The following is a 21,960-nucleotide window of genomic DNA, read 5'->3' as shown; positions in this document are numbered from 1 at the left end:
CTGAGGAGCCTTCTCATCAAGGTGAAAGAAGAAAGCGCAAAAGCCGGGTTGCAGCTAAACGTCAAAAAAACCAAGATTATGGCAACAAGAATGATTGACAACTGGAAAATAGAGGGAGAAACCGTGGAGGCCGTGACAGACTTTGTATTTCTAGGTGCAAAGATTACTGCAGATGCAGACTGTGGCCAGGAAATCAGAAGACGCTTACTTCTTGGGAGGAGAGCAATGTCCAGTCTCGATAAAATAGTGAAGAGTAGAGACATCAGACTGGCAACAAGGATCCGCCTAGTCAAAGCCATGGTATTCCCTGTAGTCACCTACGGATGTGAGAGCTGGACCTTAGGGAAGGCTGAGCGAAGGAAGATCGATGCTTTTGAGCTGTGGTGTTGGAGGAAAGTGCTGAGAGTGCCATGGACTGCGAGAAGATCCAACCAGTCCATCCTCCAGGAAATAAAGCCCGACTGCTCACTGGAGGGAAAGATACTAGAGACAAAGTTGAAGTACTTTGGCCACATCACGAGGAGACAGGAAAGCCTAGAGAAGACAATTATGCTGGGGAAAGTGGAAGGCAAAAGGAAGAGGGGCCGACCAAGGGCAAGATGGATGGATGGCATCCTTGAAGTGACTGGACTGACCTTGAGGGAGCTGGGGGTGGTAACGGCCGACAGGGAGCTCTGGCGTAGGCTGGTCCATGAGGTCACGAAGAGTCGGAGACGACTGAACGAATGAACAAATAACCCATTAAACCAGTAGTTTTCAACCTGTGGGTCCTCAGATGTTTTGGCCTTCATCTCCCAGAAATCCTTGCAGCTGGTAAACTGGCTGAGATTTCTGGGAGTTGTAGGCCAAAACACCTGGGCACCCACAGGTTGAGAACCACTGCATTAAGCTGACTTGCATAAAAGAGAACCTTGTGTTCTTGGCAAAACAAGTCAGTATGATGTTCTCAAAAAGGATATTTTTTCCCTCAGGAATGGAAAACAGAAGAAATGGTTTGCATTTGAAATGCATAATTGGTAATTTTGTTTTGTTTAAAGGCAGTAATTGACTAATTGAGAAATAATTGGTTGAGATTTAATCCTGACTAGACAGAGGTTGTCTTGGTCAGATTTAAGACCTGCTTTGGGGTAGAAAGTGAAACTTTCCTCTTGAACAGTGGTTCTCAAACTGTGGGTCCCCAGATGTTTTGACCTTCAACTCCCAGAAATTTTAACAGCTGGTAAACTGGCTGGGATTTCTAGGGGTGGAAGGCCAAAACACCTGGAGACCCACAGGTTGAGAACTACTGCTCTTGAAGAATCAAGTTCACATTTTGGAGGTGCTTCTAGTCTTGATTTTGTTTGTGGATGATCAAGTGGCAACTCTCTAATCTAGTAGTGCATTTACTAATTGTAGGACCATATGTTCTCAATGAGATGAAGTTGTAATTCCTGTCTAGAACAGATTATTGCAGTATGATTCACATGGGGTTGTCTTTAAAGAGTTTGGGGAAGATAGTTCAAAATGCAGCAGTAAGAATGTCAAGGGGCACCCACTTAGACCTGTCCTGTAAGGTTTCCAAGTTCTAATTCAAAATGTTCATGACAGTTCACAACCTATTGCCTGAGATCTGACACAGAAGCTCTTCTCAGTCTTAAGAGAAAGCAAAGGAGCAGTTTGAATTGTGGAAATATTTACACAAGAAGGCTAGGTCAGTGCGGTCTTTAACAGGATTTTGCCACATGGAAGACTTCTTTGTTTTGGCAGGCATTTGTTTTATGAACTTTATCTAAGTTTTGTCTCCCACATTTGTGTTTTATTATTGTTATTGCTGCTGTTTTGGAATTTTATTGTCTGTTATGATTGCCTTTGGTGCACCAGTGGTAGATTGTAAGCATCAGACTGGCAGACCAAACTTCTACCTTATTATAAACAAAATTATAATAATTAAAATATACATAATAATAGAGAAACTCTAATTTGCTTGTGTGTTGTGATTTTTTCCAAGTATTTAAGGAGGTAACTAGCTCATCTTGTCTCAATAGCTGTGCCTTTGGAAATAATTTTGAGAGAGTAATGACCAGTCAGTTGCAGAGATGAAATCATAGAGATGGGATTTGGAGAGTGAGAATTCACTGAGGGCATTGTATATGTCTTTTCTTTCTTTCCTTTTCTTTCTTTCTTTCTTTTTTTTTTTACTCCATGGAAGAAACAGAGGAAAAGGACCAAAAGCTTCCAGTTACTGGTTTCTTACTTGGATTTCACTCTGGGGGGATGCAAAAAGAAGACAACCTTAACTGTATGACTTTTTGTAAAGAAAGGAAAGCACATTTGGAAGAAAGCCTTGAGAATAGTGACAAAGATACTGGTGCCTGTGGGTTTTGGCAGAGTTTGGTTGCTGGCAAAAAAAGTTTCCTCCTTTTGAAAGCTGCATAAAGGGAAGACAAAGATGACTGCATCCACTTTCTAATGCACACCAGATACACAATGCTCATACTGTATGTGTTATGAAGCCTGAATTGCTGGATGCCTGAATCCCACAAAAATGTTGACTGTCCTCTTCTTGTCCACGTTGGATGACTGCCATGCATGTCCTCTGAGACTGATTAATTTCAAGCTCTGTACATAGTATCTCAAATGCCTTGGATGTTAAATATTGAATATGGGGGGATTTCACCCACAACCAATTTGTAATTAAATTTTAAATGTTCAATATGGGTCAGGGTCAGAGTTGGTTGCACGGGCTTGTCTGATTTGTGTGACTGTATCTAGATTAACATATACATCTTGCTGGAAATAGTAATGGTAGACTAGATTGGAACATCGGTGCATAGATGCCTTTAATAGATTGTGCATGAGGTCGCGTGGTGATGATCTCCCACAGCATCTATTCCCCAGCACCTGAGACTTGGAATTATATTACCACTGCACACAAATTGTGAGGATGGAAAGTACCACTCTGGTCACCTAGACCAGTGCTGTCTGTCATGGGGACAGGCCATTATGATGCTGCAGTGTGCCAGAAACTGGCACTAAATTTGTACCCATTGGATGCAGTTATTTTTTATTTCCTTGAACTTTCCCAAAGGCCACCAACCAGTGGCACAGAGACTTGCACTAGTCCAGGAACCACCTCTTTTGAGTTTAGTGCTAAACTAACTCAACTCCTTCATGGGGCACAACATCCATTTCAGATGCCTGTCCATTGTCCGTTTAAATACTTTTTTGAAGAGTGATTGCACCATCTGTCTGGGCAAAGCGCTCTACTGTTGTATATTTAGCAATGTCTAGTTTTTATAAATGGAATGCAGTTCACTCTAAGAAGTTTTCGCTTCTTATTGTGAAAACTGGAGAAACTCAGAAGATAGTTTCTCATTTCTATATTGTCCTCTTTGGGCTAGGTTGAAGTCCCCACACTCTTGGGGGTTGCATGATTAGCTTTTCCTCTAGTCATGCAATGTAATCACAATGTCAGTTTCCTGAGGTTACTAGTTATTTTATCTTTAATGTATTGTTAACGAAACAACTTAACAGTTTAAAGTATGTTATGGTCCAGTTATGTCTTTGATTAAGTATATTCTCCACACGCCAATCTCACTATAGTTTAGCTAAATCTGAACACAAAGAACATACAAATTCAAGGGAATTCCTAGCACACTTCCAAGGCATGTCCCAAGTTGCTAACATATTTCTCATCTCCACTCTCTCCCATTTTTTTGGCCTTTCAAACAGAAAGTCCCAATGTGGATCCTGAAAACAGGGAAGCCCTGCTTCTCTGAGAAATTCCAAAAAGCATGGGCAAAATGCAGCCTACTGAATATTGTTGGAAGCAGATTTCCACATCCTTAGTTAATGGTGAAGATGCTATGAGTTACAGAAATTTAATAGCCTGTAATCCAAATTCAACTTAATGAAGACATATTCAACAGGAAGAAAGAGGGGCAAAGAGGTGTAAATGAATAGTAACAAGAGAAATGGAAGAAGATTGAAAAGAAATTAAGACATAGACATTTGGCAGCTTCTTGAATCCCCCAATATTTGGTTTAGCATGTCAGAGTCAGCTTTGCTGTTTAAAAGGACACAAATAGGGAACAATTGATTTTAAATTTTGTGGATTATGAGGTGAGGTTGACATATGACTATGTGTCCTCGTACACAGAATGTTAGCATCTGGAATATGCCATATTCAACATCTACAGAGGTTGAAGTGAGACATTGTCATCTTTAGGGAGGTTGAAGTAAAGGTGAGAACTGTTTCCACTTCTGTTCCAATAAGAAAAAATAATAAGGAGAGTTAGTCCAGGTTATGTGTGGGGGTGATGCTTGCTCAAATGTGGCAGTTTTATTGTTATGTCAGGGGAGAACTAGACCACTGTGCCACCCACAGTGGATTTTTATTATGTCATTCTTTAGCTTTCAGCGCATTTGAGGTTTTCTTGTCTGCAAGCTGTCAAGAGGCCTGGCTAGAAAAGGTAAAGAGTTGGATTTTTTAGTCAGGTTGCTATAGAGATGTTGATTAGTAGGCCACCTTTTTATAGGCTTTGTGAATCATGAAGAAGCCGTTGAGTCATAGTTGCCTGTACTTCTCGATACTTCATTTAAAAACAAGTGACTTGTGTCAGATGCAGTGCAATAGCAAGGTCTTGATTTAGCAAAGCCAATTAAGAGGTTGCTGTTTTTTAAAGATATAATATCTTTCTGTTCATTGTTCAGTCTTAATTCTAAAAGTGTGCTCACTAATGGAATATTTTTAACCTTGTTATCTGTTCTATTGGGAGTTCTTGATCTCATTCTCTATTCTTTATATTTAACTCACGGTTCTCATAATTAAGACTGCGTATTATTATTGCCCTTCCTTCAAGATTAGTGCCATTAACCAGGATTTCCTAAAACTTTATTCCATTTTTTAGTGGTTTTTAATGTCCTCGAGGACTACTCCTTTTAAAATAAGTAAATTTATTTATTTATTTATTTATTTATTTACTTCATTTGTTGACCGCCGTTCTCAGCCCTAGGGTGACTCACGGCGGTGTACAACATATAAAAACACAGTTTACAATAAAGCAATAGCACAACGAAATATCAACAACTATCAATAATACAACAATCAAATAATTACACTAAATCATCCGCGCCGTCTCTTCGTAGAATCATAAACCCATCTCGTAGTCCATATTCCGTTCCAGTCGTCATTACCAATTGTTTTAGCACTTAGTTAAACGCCTTCTCAAATAACCAAGTCTTTAGGCTCCTGCGGAATGACATAAGGGAGGGCGCCTGTCTGATGTCTACAGGGAGAGTGTTCCACAGCCGGGGGGCCACCACCGAGAGGGCCCTATCTCTCGTCCCCGCCAGGCGTGCCTGTGAGGCAGGCGGGATCGAGAGAAGGGCCTCCCCAGACGATCTCAAGGCCCTCGTGGGCTCATAGGCCGAGATGCGGTCAGACAGGTATTTTGGGCCGGAACCGTTTAGGGCTTTGTAGGCCAACACCAGCACCTTAAATTGGGCCCGGTAGCAGATCGGCAGCCAGTGGAGCTGGAACAACAAGGGCGTTGTGTGCTCCCTGCGTCCCGCTCCTGTTAGTAACATGGCTGCCGCGCGCTGGACTAGCTGAAGCTTCCGGGCCGTCTTCAAGGGCAGCCCCACGTAGAGAGCGTTGCAGTAGTCAAGGCGGGATGTGACCAGAGCGTGTACCACCGTGGCCAAGTCAGACTTCCCGAGGTACAGGCGCAGCTGACGCATGAGCCTAAGCTGTGCAAATGCTCCCCTGGTCACCGCTGAAACCTGGGGATCCAGGCTCAACGACGAATCCAGGGTCACACCCAAGCTGCGAACATGCGCCTTCAAGGGGAGTGCGACCCCATCCAGCACAGGCTGTAACCCTATACCCTGTTCGGCCTTGCGACTGACCAGGAGTACCTCTGTCTTGTCTGGATTTAATTTCAGTTTGTTCGCCCTCATCCAGACCGTTACAGCGGCCAGGCACCGGTTCAGGACCTCGACAGCCTCCTTAGTAGCAGGTGGGAAGGAGTGACAGAGTTGGACATCATCTGCGTACAGATGACACCGCACCCCGAAACTCCGGATGATCTCACCCAGCGGCTTCATGTAGATGTTAAACAGCATGGGAGACAGTATAGAGCCCTGTGGAACCCCGCAGGTCAAAGGCTGTGGTGTTGAACAGGTGTCCCCCAATAACACCTTCTGGGTGCAGCCCTCCAGAAATGACCGGAGCCACTGCAGAACAGTGCCTCCGAGGCCCATTTCCGCAAGGCGCCCCAGAAGGATACCGTGGTCGACGGTATCGAAGGCCGCTGAGAGGTCCAGGAGCACCAACAGGGACACACTCCCCCTGTCTAGCTCCCGGCGCAGATCATCCACTAAGGCGACCAAGACCGTCTCAGTTCCATGTCCCGGTCTGAAACCAGACTGTGCCGAATCCAGATAATCCGTGTCTCTCAAGAATACCTGGAGTTGTGAGGCCACCACGCTTTCCATGACTTTGCCCAAAAAGGGGAGATTGGAAACAGGCCGAAAGTTGTCAAATTTAGTGGGGTCCAATGATGGTTTCTTCAACAGCGGTTTTATAATAGCTTGTTTTAAGCTCGCTGGAATCTTGCCTTCCCGGAGGGAGGCATAAACCACCACCGTTACCCACTTAGCCAATCCCCCTCTGGCCTCCTTCAGAAGCCAGGATGGGCAGGAGTCTAGGATGGACGTGGTGGGTCTCATTCCTCCAAGTATCTTGTCCACATCCTCGGGTTTCACAAACTGAAAAGAATCCATCAAAATAGGACAAGCAGGTGCTCGTGTCACATCCTCAGAGACTGCATTTAACATGGTGTCCAGCCCAGAGCGGATCAAGGCGACTTTGTCTGCAAAGAACTGAGCAAATGCTTCGCAGCGCGAGGCTGAATTGTCAGGGCTCCCGTCTGAAGTGGTGGGAGTTAAAAGACCTCTGACAATCCGGAACAACTCTGCCGGACGGTTCTTTGCAGACGCAATAGTGGCCGCAAAGAAAGTTTTCTTTGCGGCTTTTATTGCCGCGGCATATGCCCTTAAAATGGACACAAACTGTTATAAATAAATAAATGTGTCTACAATCTTTAAGTAATAAGTAATGATAGTCAATAATAATTAATAATAAGTAATGCTCTCGTCGCCTTTTCTTTGTTTGTTAGGCATATTCCTTCTAAACATATTTTAGAGCAGCTTTACAAAGACGTCTATTTTCACTCCTCTGGCATCTCAGTAGGTTGGTGTTTGAGGCTCTCCTTATCAGTACAAGATCAAGTGTTGACTGTTGCTAAGATTTAGCAAAATTTCCATACCACCCACCCCGATCTGAACTTGTTATCCTGTATCTTAGTCTATTATGATATGCTGGAGCTTGAAAAACCCAGGAATTCCATGGATTCAGCAGGATCAAACTGATAATCTATAAAACAATAGTCTTAGATTGTTGGTTCTTGTTAAAAAATGGCCCTGCAAATTCCAGTGTGGAACGAGAAGGCAACATACAAGGAATAGCAACCAACAAATACTGAATATGTGAAAGATCTGGATTACAGCTTGGGAAAGTTCCCTTTCTAGAAAACATCTTCCAGAATCAAAATTGCTGATCAGTCCAGTAGCTGTACCAACATGAGAGATTATTAGTGCTATCGTCCAAAAAAGGAACTTTTCCAATTTAAACCTGCATTCTTCAACATAATGTCACCCAGAAGTGATGGTCTTCACCACCTACCATAGCCAGCCTAGTGCCATCCAGTGTGTCCAAGATGGCACCAGGCTGGAAAATGCTTATCTATGCATGTGAATCCAAGCCTTTTTACTCTCAAAGGGCTCTGTTCATAGGCTGAGTGAGTGCCATAAGGGGCAGCTAAGAAGAGCAGAACCTGTATTTCTACTTTTCTTCCTGGAAGCCCAGCAAGGAGGGATAAACAGGATTTAGTTCCAGATTTCCACAAACTTTGCATCTTCAGGGGAGATTTATTTTATCTCAGGAAGGAAAGGAGTTGCATAGCCTCCCTCTCCCTAGTCTTAAGGGCTCTCTGCAAAGTAACATGATTATTTTATGGAAGACTTACTTCCTCTCCTATAGATTTTCTAACTTGCATTCAACATAACAGGTCCACTTGAATTTAGTACTGCCAGCTCACACTGTGCATTTTCTAAATCTTTTGTTACATTTAGCTGAAAATTAATGTGTAAAAATTGGCATACCTGGCTTATCATGCTCACTTGATAGAAGGTAACAAGTGTATGTAGGTGGAGGGTGTTGCAACTGACTTTTGAGTAATCACTGGTCTTGGTGTTTCTCTTTTTTCTCTTTGCAGAGCGGGCACATGCCTGCTGTTCGTGTGTGGGATGTTGCTGAACGTACCCAAGTGGCTGAGCTTCAAGAACACAAGTATGGAGTGGCTTGTGTGGCGTTTTCCCCGAGCTCTAAGTACATCGTCTCAGTGGGTTACCAGCATGACATGATAGTCAATGTTTGGTCATGGAAGGTAAAACTGTAACCAGATTTTTGTTGGCATAAGCAGGTTGGGTTGCAATAATTTCTGTGCAAGCCTGCCATATCTTCTTATAGGATACCCTCAATTTCTACCCTCTACTCTTGCAAGTCCCTTGAATATGCTAAATTATCTGTGGATTTTCCTTCTTAGGTTTTTGTGTGTATATTGAGTCAGCTACCTCAGATGGTCTGCACTGACTGACAGTGGGGTTCTACAGGGTTTCTCAAAAGTCTCCATACATAGGAAAAATGAACTAACTTATATTTTATATTATATTTTTATTTATATGTGGAGGAGAAGACTTTGTGAGTAGAGAGAGATGTGGAGAATATTTTGTAAATTTTTGCAATCAATATTTTGTAAATGAAAGTACAGACAGCTACAATTTCCCATTTTCCCTATGTATTTTGGGGCACCCTGCAGAACAACAAGAATGATAGTTAGTGAAATTTGACCCCACACGTGCAGCAGTACGTATGGTTTGTATCCTGCATTGCGGAGATCTGGGCTTTCCCTTTTCTGATGCAGAAGCTTGCTTCCTGTATTTTGACTTCCATGCCTGAAAGAATCTCTGATATTTTCTGTCTGAAAAAAGTGTTATATATTCTTACTGAGACCTCCTTGAGATGATAAAGGATAATTATTTGTATATGCAACTTCCCAATCCACAAAAGAATTGTTTATTTTTCCTGACATCCCTTTAAAAAAATGGTTGTTCCCTGTGATACTCAGAAAGAAAGCCTTCAGTGGCTCTTTAGTTTTAACTGCAGAAACTTCTCCAGGGAGAGGGATTCCTTTGATTCTTTGATCAGAACTCCAAATAAACAGGCAATTTTGTTTAAACCCAAGTGTAGTTTATTTTCTGGCAAACATTTGAAATGTGTTGCAGTTTTGCATCTGTTTGTTTGTTAAAGTTACATGTGGGAATTCATGCATAAATATGGTTAGTGCAAAGAGAGGCTAAAAGGATAATGTATTTGCCTAACTGATAATAATAAGTTGTTTCTTTGTAGAGCATGATTGTGTTAGATTGTGATATTGTGGTCCACAAGTCAACATGGGAAAGTTCAAGACCCCAATGTCCCTTATGGCAAGAGGAGGCTGGCACAGTATGAAATGACTCAATCTCTGTAAAACCTGTTAATGGACAATCTCACACTTTATTCCCACTATCCTTTTACTTATAGAACTAAAATCCCAGTTTGGAGAAGCACCATATTTATGTTTATATTTATAACCTACTGTTTCGTCCACTCTTGTGTTCATGGACAATTTAGTTTCTTCCACTGTTTTGCTGTCTCTCATCTGCTCATATTAATCTATTTGTGTCCAAATTCTAATGAATTATTCTCAGAAATGCAGTTCACTTTTAGGATCCTAAAAACCAGAATATATGTTCAGATTTTCCCTCTTGGCTGGATTATTGGTGTGATGGATGATGGAAGTCCACGCCTCTCCTGTTGATCCCTTCAAGGCTATGGCCTTTTCAGCATGAGTTAGAGCTATGAAAACATTACTTCTCAAAATTCTTGCTCCTGTATATGGAGAAAGAAAATACCAGACTATAAGGTGTAGGTTTACTGACTTTCTTCATTGTAGTATTTTGGGGAAAGTTTTCGAATGTAGTTTTCCAAAATAGCTATTCAGCATTAGCAGAGATTGTAGTGTAGCGAGATTTTTTCATTTGGATTTTAGAAATGGTTTTGTTTTTTGTGCTACCATTGATGCGATAAAAGACATTTCCCCCTCCTCTTTGGCAAGGGAAATTCTGGAAGTCAAACTCTGCTCCTGAGGATTTCTCTGAATATTTCATCTCCTTTCAACATTATTTCAAAAGAATTAGTTATGATGAATAATTGGAATGAGACTGCTGAACAAAGGCATAGGAAATGTTTGTCACAGCATGGATGTGTGTAGGCCATTTAGAGACAAGTGTGTCTGCACAGTCCTTAAGCATATATTAATTATATGCGAATAAAAAGGAAAAGCGGGAGTCTTGGTTGCATATCTTTATAGGGATTTTAATAGGAAGCACACTGAAAGTGTTGAGCTGGGGGAAGAGGATATGCTTCTCTCACTTATTTTCTCTTTGCACCTTAGATTCATAAGTAGGGTATGTGTTTGATTTGTTATGTATAGCTTAAACTTGCAGGTGGAACCTCCTAATTTAGCAGAAGGATTGACTTGTTTGAATGTAGAATCATATAGCTGGAAAAAACTACAAAGGCCACCCAGTTGAACCCTGTTTTGGCATCCAACCTCTGTTTAAAAACTTCCAGAGAAAGAGACTCCACCACACTCCTAGACAGACTATCTCACTGCTGAACAGCTCTTACCATTAGGATGCTGTTCCCAATATTCAGGTGAAATCTGCTTTTCTTTTGCTTCTCCAGAAAAACATTGTAGTGGCAGCCAATAAGGTCTCAAGCAAAGTGACAGCTGTTTCTTTCTCTGAGGACTGCAGCTATTTTGTCACAGCTGGAAACCGACACATCAAATTTTGGTACCTGGATGACAGTAAAACTTCAAAGGTAAGACACATGATGACAACCTGTACATTTGCTGGTCAGCTCTCTGAATGCTGGTGCCCTCCATTTATGTACCTGGTGGAAATTGAAGTACAACACACCTGAAGTGCACAAGATTGTGGGAGATTGATATAGGTACTACGGAAGAATCAGCAAGAGCACTAACTCATTGTTTCTGATGTGGCAGTTTCTTTGTTAGTTCAAAAGCTGATATGCAATTACCCCATTGCTACCCTTGTTTGTAGAACTGGCCAGCAACAAAAGAAAGTGTTTTCCCCAGTAATATTTATTTTCTTTAATAGATCACTTTTATTCAAAAGTGCAGAAATACAAATGTACAGCAACAGATGCAGGAAAAAAGTTACAGAAAGCAAGAACAATGGGCCCCATAAATAAGAAAACAAAAATGTTTGTTTTTCTGGTATATAAAACTAGACTAGAACAACTAACAGAACTACATCTAATCGTCCTAACCTATACAACCCACAGATTACAAACCCACACAAATGCATGCTAAACAATTAGCAACATTTGTTGCCTGTTGATCTTTTCCTTCTTATTTTCTGCTCCATTAAAATATCACTATATATCCTCCCTTCTCCTTTTTACAACACTCTTCTAAATCAGAAAACCAATAGTTGAAGCTTCTCATCTTTGCTTTAAGAAAATGATAAATGAGTCCCAGTCTTTCCTAAAACTGTAGTTCAACACACCCGAAAAGCACAAAATTGTGGGAAGTTGATACAGGTGTTGGGTAAGAACAATCAAGAGCAATAACAGGTTGGTTCCAAAATAATAATAATAAAAACTTTATTTGTACTCTGCCCTATCTCCCCGAGGGGAATCAGGGTGGTTAACAACAAATATTGGCAAACATTCAATGCCGTAAACACTAGACCAGGACAAATAACCCAACCCACCCAGACCAAAAACATATCCACACGACTTTGCCTTATGCCTAAGGCTGTTTCTTTGTCAATTCAGCAGTTGATAATCTTCTGTGTAGAAATGGACAGAAATGGAAAAAGTGCGTTTTCCTCTAACATTTTGCTACCTCTGTGACTGTGTCTGAGTAGTTCTCATCAAACAATTCATGCTTATTAGACATAGCAATCTCAACATGTTCTCTTTTGCCAGGTGAATGCAACAGTCCCCCTGCTCGGGCGTTCTGGTTTGCTTGGAGAACTGAGGAACAATTTCTTCACAGATGTAGCATGTGGGAGGGGGAAAAAAGCCGACAGCACTTTCTGTATCACGTCTTCAGGTCTCCTCTGTGAATTCAATGAAAAGAGGTTGCTGGACAAGTGGGTGGAGCTGAGGGTAAGTTCTGAATCTGCCTCCTTGGACCTCTGTTTGTGGAGGGTGGATAGGGATATTTCAAGGACTGAGCAGAACTCAGAAACATTTTAACTACAATTCTCAGACTTCATTGCCAATAGATTCTGAAAGTTGCTCTCCATCAATGTAACATTTCCAAGCTGTGATCTAAAGAACATGATGCAGCTTGTTGGGATGAAATTAGGTCTTGTTTGGCCACTGCACTAGTGGGAGCCTGCCTAGGAAGCCCTGGAGTGGAATAAAATAAGCAAAATTGTAAATAAATAAAATGCAAAGTATGTACCCTATGTGCACGTAAAGTGATAGGAACAAAGTAGAGGGTCTAAGAGAGTATGTTGTCAGTGTATGCTGGGCCTACATTTCGTCCCGCTAGTCCTGCTCCTATTATCTATCACACTGAGGCATCTTTTCCCAGTTGAGCTTAGCTATTGGGAGTGAAATTAACTGGGAGATACACCTAAACTGGAAGAAAGGTTCCCACAGAGTGTTCGGTTATTCCTCACCACATGCATGGCTCTTTGGCCATTGAAAATTTATCCCTACTTTCTACTTTACTTGTGAAAGGAGCATATTTGGATTTAAAGATACAGGTATGTCTCTGCTGTATCTGCTTTAAGTATGAGAGTTGCTTAATCCTGAAAATTCGTTTTGTTTTAGAATAAAGCATTTGAGAAAAAGCATAGAGACTTTTTACTCTTTAAAACAGAGGTAGCCACCATTTTGGGTGATTTTTCTTCTCTTTTGGTGTTTTGGGGAGATTTGGGTGGCTTTGCAGTGCTAGGGGGGAAATGCTACATTTTAGGCAATTTGAGCCCATTTAGGGAGAAAAAACTCACCCAAACCTGAAAAATCTCCCCCTCCCCATTTTAAAAGAACTGGGGAGTCGGCAGAGGGTAGGATAGATCTTTAGTAGGGGATCCCAAGGGTTACATGTGGCCTATAGGGTAGGCTTTGCCCACCCTTGCTTTAAAGCTCCCATCATTAAGGCATGACATTGTCCGAAATGGGTTTCTGATTGTGGCTAAGGGAACCTTATAAATATTTCATGACTGTTGTTTAAATCAGCTGTTTCAACAGGATATTACTGCATTTTTTCTTGAAATAAAAACAACTTGTTTATAAAACTTTAATGTTATTTAACTCCTGAAGTAGATTCAAAAAGGTTATTTCATCTAGCCTTCCTTTATTGGTAACAGGTTTCAAATTTGTATGGGAAGGGCGATAGAAGTAGCAAGGCTATGCTGCGGTCTATATCCTCTCACTGAACCAACTGACTTTAGTGATGCCAGTTGACCCTATGTAGTTTCCTAATGACATATGTCGCAAGGCTATTTTTTTTTCTGTGCCAGACTGAAAACTTTTTCTGCCTTTTCAAATGTTAGTAGGGATTAAAAACAAAACAAAGCACAACTGCAACTCTCTGTGCTGAATGTCTCTCTCTTTCCTCTTTCTATTCCTTTCTGCACTGAAATCACCTCTTATCTTTTACTTAGAACACAGACAGCTTCACAGTAAGTCACAATAAAGTCATGACTTCAGCACATCATTTCTCATTGTGCCTCCCATTGTCATCATTTGTCTTGCAAATTACAGTAGAATTTAAATGAACGTGGAATAGGGCTGAGTTTTGGCAAGACGAATGTTCGGCTTCCTCTCTGGATAACCATATTGTAAAATAATGGTTTTGTGTGCAACCTATAATGTTGCAATGTCAAATGTCTCAGTCAATCAGTGATGTCCTTCCTTTTATACTCTAATCCCGTCTGGTTTCCTGCCTGCCTATAACCATTATATATGAGAACTCACTAGCAGTTGGGGTGCTTTCATGTGACTCTTCCCCTTTGAGCTTTGTTTCTAAATATTTTTAGTGGGGATGCTTTTAAACCTCATCTATTGATGTATTCCCCGTTGGACACGGGGTGGTAATGTTTTGACAGCATTGCCTAAACAATGGAAACAGAAATAATGCTAATAATAGTTGCCCTAGAAGTTACAAGAAACTATCATTTGAGAAAGATTGACTTAGAAAGGACCTTTAAACTCTTCACTTCATGAAGTGGCTTCATTTCATTCGCTTTATGTTTTCCTCCTTTCCTCCTTTACTTCTTCCTGACTTTTGTTGTCTTATTTCCTTGTGCCTTTAGGAACAATGCCTCTAATTTCGTTATCTTTTACCCTTAGACTACTGTGGCCAACTGCATCTCTGTTAACCATGATTACATCTTCTGTGGCTGCGCGGATGGCACTGTACGGATTTTTAACCCTTCCAACCTTCACTTTGTGACCACGCTCCCGAAACCACACTTCCTTGGGACAGACATTGCCAGCATCACAGAAGCCAGGTAGGGAAAGAAGCAATTCTTCACATTGCAAAAATCTGTGGGTTTGTGTTTTTCATAATGTCCTCAAATGTTGTATGTCTTTATATTATTGGCCTTGTTTTATTTATAGCTTGGAAAAGTTATGTTTTGGACTTTAGCTCACAGAAATCTTTGGGATCCTTGAAATGTTGTTCAGTTTCTTATTTTATCCAAGAGGTGCCATAGCTCAGCAACAAAGTATATTCGTGGTATCTGCAAGTCAAATGTCAGAGATGTGAAATATCTCTTCACTGTAGAGGTTTTTTTCTTAGTTGGCAATGACTGGCCTCCCCAAATCTAGTGTTGTATAGATATGCAGAACTGCAGTTTCCATCACCCTCTGCTAGCATAGCCAATGGGTATGGCAATCATAGTATGGCAATCTATCACATGTTAAGGATGCTAGGTTGAGTTGGTTCGGCATAGAGTAGGCATGGGCAGACGTTCTAACTTGGGGGCCACATGTTAGCACTGCCTGTTAGGAGGGCTGGTTGCCCGGTGATGGAAGGAAGAAAGGGAAGAAGGAAGGAAAGAGAGACGGAAGGAAGGATGAAAAGGAGGAAGGGAAGGAGAAAGAGGGAGAGAGGGAAAGAAGGAGGGAAGAAAGAGGAAAGGAAGGAGAAAAAGGGAGAGAGGGAAGGGAGGGAGGGAGGGAGGGAAGGAAGGAAGGAAGGAAGGAAGGAAAGGAGAAAGGGAGGGAAGGGAGGGAGGTAAGGAGGAAGGAAAGAGAGAAGGAAGGAAAGACAGAAGGGAGAGAAGGAGGGAAGGACGAAAGGGTGGAAAGGAAGGATAATAATAATAATAATAATAATAATAATAATAATAATAATTTATTTATTTATATTGACTCAGGGTGGATCACAAGTACACATACATGGCAAACATTCAATCCTGTTTGTATAGACAGTACACAGACAGACAGCACAGAAGGATGTTTCAATGGCATGGACGGTTGGGCTCCAGTCCACAGGGGGTGCTGTTGCTCCATCCTCTATGACGAAGAGCCGCCAGTCAGGACTTCCTCATTCCACATTTTCTGAACTTCTTTTTCTTTATGACCTTGTAAAACACCTCCCTCGCTTTTAGCAGTACCTAATTTCTCTAATTACAGCTAAAGCTGTTTATGAACTGCTTAGGTAAACAATGAGCAAAGCTGACGGTCGGCCGCTCACGCAGACCCGGGGCTTTGAACTTGCAACCTTTCGGTTGATGGATCTTATAGTTGCTGATGATTTACAAGCTGTGCTAAATCTCTGGCCCAGGATGGATGGATGGATGGATGGGTGGATGGATGGATGGATGGGTAGAAAGATGGAAGGAAGGAAGGAAGGAAGGAAGGAAGGAAAGGAGGAAGTGAAGGAGGAAAGAGAGAAAGAAGGAAGGATAGGATGGTGTGAGAGAGGAGAGCCTGAGAAAAGAGCCCAAGGGGTCGCATCTGGCCCCCGGGCCTGAGTTTGCCCATACCTGGCATAGAGGGTATTAGGATAAATGGCAGCATCATACTTAAATAGTCTAAACAGTTATGTTGTTTGAGCTGACTTGGGAATGTTTGCCTCTTTCCCCTAAAGTTGTTCCCTTTTCTCTCTCACTTAATTTTCTTTTTGGTTGTTGAATTGTACTTTTCTCATGCTTAGCCAAATGTTTACTGAGAAGACAGCATGAAAACTAATGACAGTGATATCTTGAAATTTGATCAGTTTGAAACGGAAAACTAAACTCAGAACATGAAATCTACTTGTTTTACTTCTAAACCTCCTGCTGTTGGAGCACTTGATCAAGCAAACATTGTATGCTGGCTCTTCTTGAAAAAGAAAAATGCTTGTCATTTCTTTCCAAGCAGCAAAAAATCACATGGTTCTAAAGCTTGGAAGCTATTGCAGTAATAGCTACATGGGTGTTTTTTCATTTTAAAGGAAGTGGAAATCATGCAGTTGTCATTATAACTAATTCATGTAATGAACTTTTTGTGTACTCGTGACAGCCCCCAGCATAATGAATTATTTGGCTTTCAGTTCAATCTCTGTTACATTTTTTTTGGTTTGCCAGTTCTTAAAATGTCACCCCTTCAGTTGTTCCATCTTTTCGATTTTAAATAGTATTCCTTCAGTCCTTGTTTGAGATTCCATTATTCTGTATATTTAGCTGCTTTTTAAATTGGTGGGTGATGCAATGCCCTGTTGCTAGTCTGTTTTTCTCTAGATGTAAAGATTTATGGTTTATCATTTCCTGAGATCATAAAATATTCCTTTTCTATTTCATAAATGTAAGCTTGTTTAGTGAATTGGTATTCATTCTGTAGTTCTTAGTGAATGTATTATTAAATACCACATGCTAAACTGTACAATACATTCATTATGATGATATTTCATGCAGGAGAAAGGATTCAATAATCTTTTGCTTTTGGCTTTGAGTTTTTTCCCTTTGGTTCCGCCCATGTATACATACATATATGCACACAAACAAGTGTCTCTATGTACAAACAAATCTGTGAGGGGAGTAAAATTACCCCATTATGAGATGCACAGAGAAAAGCTTGAGAAATAGGGTAAAAGTTTGAGAAATAGGGTAAATCAGTCTTTGATTCGGCTACATGATAATAATAATAATGTTTTAAATGTTTTATCTTTTGTATAATGTTGTACAACACTTTATGTTGTACATAAAGTGTTTGTATGTTGTCGGCACTGAATTGCTGCCTTTGTAAGCCACCCTGAGTCCCCCTTTGGGGGTTGGGAAGGACGGGGTAGAAATGTTGGAAATAAATAAATTTTAGTAAGTGTTTTGGGGAATGGAAATTTGGATCCGGAATGATTGACTTAAGAACCCTGCCTTATAAGCTATGTTCTGCCCTAGACACCTATAAAGTAATGGGAATGGTCCTGTCCCCTCTGAGTAAGTTCATAAGAGAAGTTCAAGAGTGCTGTTAATGAGGAGAAAATATAATCTTTGTTTCTGTTTACGGAGATGAGTAGTACTGGAAATGCAAGGATCATTCTCTACACAGAGCAAAGAATGGGCAATCTGAAGTGAGATGAAGAATGAAGAGAAGGAAAATGTAAGGGCAAGGCATGGAGCTTGTTCCCTTATCCTGTTAGTGTTACTGTTAGAAGGATAATTATCAAAGGAATGATTAGAAATCTTTAGGAAAAGGATAATCTTAGGTTACTGTTTGTGTTTGTCAATTACTGGTGCCCTAAGAAGCAACATCTTCACCATATTGTCTCTGGGTCATGTATACATTTATTAAAATTTCCCTTCCCCTTCATGTGTATGAGCAGGCCACTGTTTTGAAAAGGCTTGTTTAATTGGCTTTAGCATGTGTACGTATCAGATAACTGGCCAGAAAACAATGGGTTTGTGAGTGATTTGATTTCTTAAACATCTATGAAGAAGGAAAGTGATATTTTGTAGTAACAGAAAGAGAGAGGCATTTTAATAGTGGTTGTAGACTAGTTCTTATTGTGGGCACTGTGCTGTGTCGGTTGTTAGCCGCCCTGATTCCCTCTGCGGAGGTGAGATAGGACGGGATATAGATGCTTTAAATAAATAAATAAATAAATAATAGTTGGGGAAGAGAAATGCCTCAAAACTTGCCATACTTGATTATTTTAGCTGGAGGAAAAGTTGTGTTGTTTCTTTCCTTTCTGACATGTCTCCTGTTAAATACAACAAAAAGCTCTCCAGGATTGCAAAAGTATTTATTTGTTTTTAATTCTATGTGCCAATCTTTTTGTCTAGACAACATGGTTGATTCGAACATTCAGTGAAAAGTTCTGAGACTTTTTATGAGGGCAGCATCAGTCCACAGAGCACTAGGGAGGAATTCAAGTCACACAAGAATTCCTTTGATAAAACTTCAACTACATTCAACATAATTTGAAAGCTCACATTCATTTCGAGAATGGGCCCCCAATATGGGCTGTCATCACCTTTCTTCAGAGAAGCATAATGCCACAGGAACTGTGCCTGGCAGATCAAATATTCAGCTAGAATTGATTTAGGAACCTAAGACTGTCTTTTTGTGTACAAGGAGATTAGAGTCCCAATGTGGATGTCAACTCTGTCATTAACTCAGTATGCAAATTGTAGGCCAGCTGTACGCTCTTAACCCTCCACCCTGTTTGAACTATGATGATAACAAGACTGACCTGTGTTACAACAGGGGTGGGGAAGCTTTAGCCCTACAGATGTTTTGCTGTACAGTTCATCAACTCCATTGAGCTTATCTAGTGGTAAAGGATTATAAGAGTTGTGTGCCAAACATCTGGAGAACCAGAGTTTCCACACCCCTGTTATACAATTTATAGTAAGTTGTTACCCACTGTTTTTTTATTAATGTAAATAACTATATCCATTTGTGTCATTGGAAATAGTTGGTAGTTGCCAAAACAAGCAGGCATTCTTGCACTTCCTGATTTTACTTTGTCAATTCCCTTTACCTTCTAATAAATCCATTAACAGTATGACAATTAACAATTGTGCTATCAATTCACAGCCGCCTGTTTTCTAATGTGACCGATGCCAAGTATCCAGATACCATTGCCTTGACTTTTGACCCCAACAACCAGTGGCTGTCGTGTGTTTACAACGATCACAGCTTGTATGTGTGGGATGTCAAGGACCCCAAGAAAGTGGGCAAGGTTTATTCTGCCTTATATCATTCCTCGTGTGTCTGGAATATTGAGGTAACTAAAAGTGAAGAAGTCTGTGGTGTGTGGCAGCCACGGGGGAGAGAGCTGTGTGAGAGCAGACCTAATGAGAGTGTTTCTCAATTATCATTGTTATTTGGTTAGAAAGCGTAAGCGTTTGAAAACAAGAGCTGGTAATTTTCACTGTGACAAGATTCCCCAAACAATATTTGTTCCTCTTTTCTCAATGTGCTTCCCCTGCATACTTGGGCGCAGGCTACAGGAGGAAGCAATATTTTACATTTGTAGTAAAGGACAGTGTGAACTCATAAGAGTTGAAAGTAGTGCAGGAAGCCAGAGGGGAGATAGAAGAGGAATAGGAGTGGGGGAAAGCAGTGTGCCTGTTCACATGGCTGGAAATGGTGTACAGCAGTGCTTCTCAACCTGTGGGTCCCAAGATGTTTTGGTCTTCAATTCCCAGAAATCTTAACAGTTTGTAAACTGGCTGGAATTTCTGGGAGTTATAGGCCAAAATACCTGGAGACCACATATTGAGAACCATTGGTGTACGGGGTAAAACCAGTCACCAAGCAAAGCCATACCAGAGGAGGGCCACTAAAATGATCAAGGGTCTGGAGAACAAGCCCTATGAGGAGTGGCTTAAAGAGCTGGGCATGTTTAGCCTGAAGAAGAGAAGGCTGAGAGGTGACATGAAAGCCATGTATAAATACGTGAGAGAAATTCATAGGGAGGAGGGAGCAAGCTTGTTTTCTGCTTCCTTGGAGACTAGGACACGGAACAATGGCTTCAAACTACAAGAAAGGAGATTCCATGTGAACATTAGGAAGAACATCCTGACTGTGAGAGCCATTCAGCAGTGGAACTCTTTGCCCCGGAGTGTGGTGGAGGCTCCTTCTTTGGAAGCTTTTAAACAGAGGCCCGATGGCCATCTGTTGGGGGTGCTTTGAATGCAATTTTCTTACTTCTTGGTGGGAGGTTAGACTGGATGGGTCATGCAGTCTCTTCCAACTCTATGATTCTATGATTCTACCCTGTTAATAATTTCAATACAGCTGCTTTTTCTGTTAATCCCTGCCTGCAGTTATATGAATTGTACCATTGGCCATTTTTGTTTTGCCTCTAGTCATAGCCTGGCTGGTTGCAAAGGCTATGTACAGTTTCTGTGCATAATAGTCCAATATCAAATATGGGGATGGAGGTGGAGTGAGGCAATGTGTTCAAAGAACAGCTTGCAACCTGAAGGTGTCCTGCTTCAGTGCCTCTGTCTTTAACAGAACATGTTATTGCTCTTACAACCTTTAAATTGTAGCCCATTTCCCATATGTTCTGAATATTTCTGTCATCTGGCCAGCTGCTCTCAAAACTTCCTATTTGGGATTGATCAGAAAAGAAACAAAGGGAGTGTGTCAGCTTTAGGGGCCTCAGGGTTGTTTTTATTATCTTCACTAAAGCAAGATAGAAAATGCCACAGCTGTAGCATAGCACTGCTCTCTGCTGGCATGTGTCTATCTGTGCAAGAGTCTTTAAAGCTCTAAGGGAATTTACTTACTTGACCAGAAGAAGAGCTTTTGGAGTGATGCTGTTAGAGCAGGATTCCTGTGGAAAAGACAAGTTATTACAGCATTTCAACCAAGTCAATTTTATAGGTATTTATTTATTTTGTATCAAAAGCATTGCATACATTAGTATAAAACTAATAAAAATAGAAGAACCAAAAATAGGCAACAGCAACCACATTGTCTGTAACCTCTAACAATTCTTCCTCTGTACATGAGGCAGGACATTGCGGACAAGCATATAAATGCGGAGTTGCCTGTTCTTTTCCACAGTTGCAGGAAAGTGGAGGATTCTTTTATAGGCATTCAGCTAAATATATACTTTGGCTGTGGAAACCAACTTCAAAGATGGGCATGATAATAAGCTTCATCAACCTTAATAATGATCTAGAACAGGGAATTTTGGGAGTGGTTTGGATTACTTGTGAGAAAAACGCTTTAGGTGCCCAAGTGGCTTGGAGTGTTATTGTCAATGGATTGGAATATAAACCCTTGTTTTCTCCTTCTACTTTGTTCTTTTCTGGTTCTCAGGTGTACCCTGAGGTGAAGGACAGCAATCAGTCTTGCTTACCCCCAAACTCTTTCATCACCTGCTCCTCGGATAATACTATCCGGCTTTGGAACACCGAGAGTTCAAACATCCATGGCACTGCTCTGCATCGAAACATTCTGAGCAATGTAAGAATCTGGTTTGATCTGGAATTTACTATATTTTATTTATCTATATGAAGCCAAAACAAAACATTCTTGGCAACATAGCTTCTAATTTGCTTAGGAATCCATCATTCAATACACTGGTCGAAAGTAACCAAAGATTGGTTTACCTTTTTGTGTGTGTGTCAGGAGTGACTTGAGAAACTATAAATCACTTCTGGTGTGAGAGAATTGGCTGTCTGCAAGGACATTGCCCAGGGGACCCGAATGAGTTACCATCCTGTGGGAGATATCTCTCATGTCCCTGCATAGGAAGCTGGAGCTGTCAGATGGGAGCTCACCCCTTTCCCTGGGTTCAAACTGCTAATCTTTTGGTC

At 41.1% G+C, this 21,960-nt stretch overlaps 1 protein-coding gene across 3 annotated transcripts in view; it reads left to right on the top strand.

Annotated features, from left to right (window-relative positions):
• The window catches only part of MAPKBP1 (mitogen-activated protein kinase binding protein 1), a 139,409-nt gene that overhangs the window by 79,569 nt on the left and 37,880 nt on the right, over positions 1-21,960 (top strand). For 2 of the 3 annotated variants that reach the window (XM_060760816.2, XM_060760814.2), the window contains exons 6-12: positions 8,319-8,489; positions 10,892-11,029; positions 12,164-12,346; positions 13,858-13,875; positions 14,546-14,706; positions 19,220-19,409; positions 21,461-21,607. In XM_060760816.2, the coding sequence (XP_060616799.2) occupies positions 8,319-8,489; positions 10,892-11,029; positions 12,164-12,346; positions 13,858-13,875; positions 14,546-14,706; positions 19,220-19,409; positions 21,461-21,607 (1,008 nt within the window). The remainder of the gene's footprint in view (positions 1-8,318; positions 8,490-10,891; positions 11,030-12,163; positions 12,347-13,857; positions 13,876-14,545; positions 14,707-19,219; positions 19,410-21,460; positions 21,608-21,960) is intronic. The other variant, XM_060760807.2, reaches the window with a different exon arrangement.

This window comes from Anolis sagrei, chromosome 1 (genome assembly GCF_037176765.1).
Source record: "Anolis sagrei isolate rAnoSag1 chromosome 1, rAnoSag1.mat, whole genome shotgun sequence".
NCBI classification, from domain to species: Eukaryota; Metazoa; Chordata; class Lepidosauria; order Squamata; family Dactyloidae; genus Anolis; species Anolis sagrei.
This window is presented reverse-complemented; position numbering and strand designations above follow the sequence as displayed.